This window comes from Oncorhynchus kisutch, linkage group LG18, assembly GCF_002021735.2.
Source record: "Oncorhynchus kisutch isolate 150728-3 linkage group LG18, Okis_V2, whole genome shotgun sequence".
Lineage (NCBI taxonomy): Eukaryota > Metazoa > Chordata > Actinopteri > Salmoniformes > Salmonidae > Oncorhynchus > Oncorhynchus kisutch.
In genome coordinates, this window is record NC_034191.2 from 13305483 (window position 1) to 13307171 (window position 1689).

The 1689-nt window shown below is 49.1% G+C and overlaps 1 protein-coding gene across 1 annotated transcript in view; it reads right to left on the reverse strand.

Moving 5' to 3' along the window:
• The window catches only part of LOC109909495 (metabotropic glutamate receptor 5), an 18824-nt gene extending 17290 nt beyond the window's left edge, over nucleotides 1-1534 (reverse strand). Inside the window, exons 1-2 of the mRNA XM_031795546.1 lie at nucleotides 1407-1534; nucleotides 1100-1224 (exon numbers count right to left, since the gene is read on the reverse strand). Coding sequence (XP_031651406.1) covers nucleotides 1100-1224; nucleotides 1407-1487 — 206 coding nt within the window. The 5' untranslated portion in view covers nucleotides 1488-1534. The remainder of the gene's footprint in view (nucleotides 1-1099; nucleotides 1225-1406) is intronic.
• Nucleotides 1535-1689: the final 155 nt, after the last annotated feature.

A 1689-nucleotide genomic window follows, 5' to 3' on the forward strand; every position in this document is an offset into this window, starting at 1 on the left:
GGCCACACAAGCTCACATTACGGGACCGCCGAGTGCTGAATCGCGCAGTGAGTAAAAATGGTTTGTCCTCAGTTGCAACACTCACTACCGAGTTTCAAACTGCCTCTGGAAGCAACGTCAGCACAAGAACTGTTCATCAGAAGCTTCATGAAATGGGTTTCCATGACCTGGCAGCCACACACAAGCCTAAGATCACAATGCTCAATGCCAATCATTGGCTGGAGTGGTGTAAAGCTCCCATTGGACTCTGGAGCAGTGGAAACACTTTCTCTGGAGTGGTGAATAACGCTGGGTTTGGCGGTTGCCAAGAGAACACTACCTGCCCGAATGCATTGTGCCAACTGTAAAGTTTGGTGGAGGAGGCATAATGTTCTAGGGCTGTTTTTCATGGTTCGGGCCCCTTAGTTCCAGTGAAGGGAAGTCTTAATGCTTCAGCATACAATGACATTCTAGTGATTCTGTGCTTCCAACTTTGTGTCAACAGTTTGGGAAAGGCCCTTTCCTGCTTCCGCATGACAATGCCCCGTGCACAATGCAAGGTCCATACAATAAATGGTTTGTCGAGATCGGTGTGGAAGAACTTGACTAGCCTGCATAGAACCCTGACCTCAACCCCATCGAACAGCTTTGGGATGAATTGGAACACCGACTGCGAGCCTAATCTCCCAACATCAGTGCCCGACCTCACTATTACTCATGTGGCTGAATGGAAGCAAGTCCCCCGCAGCAATGTTCCAACATCTAGTGGAAAACCTTCCCAGAAGAGTGGAGGCTGTTATAGCAGCAAATGGGGGACCAACTTCATATTAATGCCCATGATTTTGTAATGAGATGTTCGAATTGCATGTGTCCACATACCTTTGGTCATGTAGTGTACATGGGATGAGATCATCACAGCCAGTGTCCTATTGAGACACACACGCACGCACACACACACACACACGCACACACACGCACGCACAAACAAACATATACACACACACACATATACACACACAAACATATACACACACACACACAAACATATACACATATACACACACACACAAACACACACACACACAAACATGCATATACACACATACACACACACACGCACCGGCCAGGTGAGTCTCCGTTCTCGTCAAACAGGATGCCCTCTCCAGACACGCCTGTGAAGTTGGTCTTCATCAGGAAGTCCAGCAGTGTAGCGCCATCTATTGGTCTCATTGCGTCACACAGCCCCTGGATCACAATCATCATCACCACCATTATCACTATCATCATCATCAACATTATCATCCTCTTCATCCTAACCATCCTCATCATCCTCACCATCATCCTCATCATCCTCTTCATCCTCACCATCCTATATCAACAATAATAGTGACAGTAGGTTGTGTTTATTCCAGTCCAGTAGCACCCACCTGATAGCCTGGGCACAGTGAGCGCTGCATGTTATGGAGCCCATAGGCCATGGAGTAGATGGCATTGATCACAAAGCCCATCTTAGTGTCCTGGGCATACTGCTGTCGCAATGACTCCCGCTCTGGGAGAGAACCAGAGAGGAGAAAGACAGAAAAAGAGAGGATGGGAAGATGGAGGGAGGGAGGGAGGGGAAGATGGAAGGAAGGGGAAGATGATGGGAGGGAGGGAGGGGAGGGAGGGAGGGAGGGAGGGAGGGAGGGAGGGAGGGAGGGAGGGAGGGAG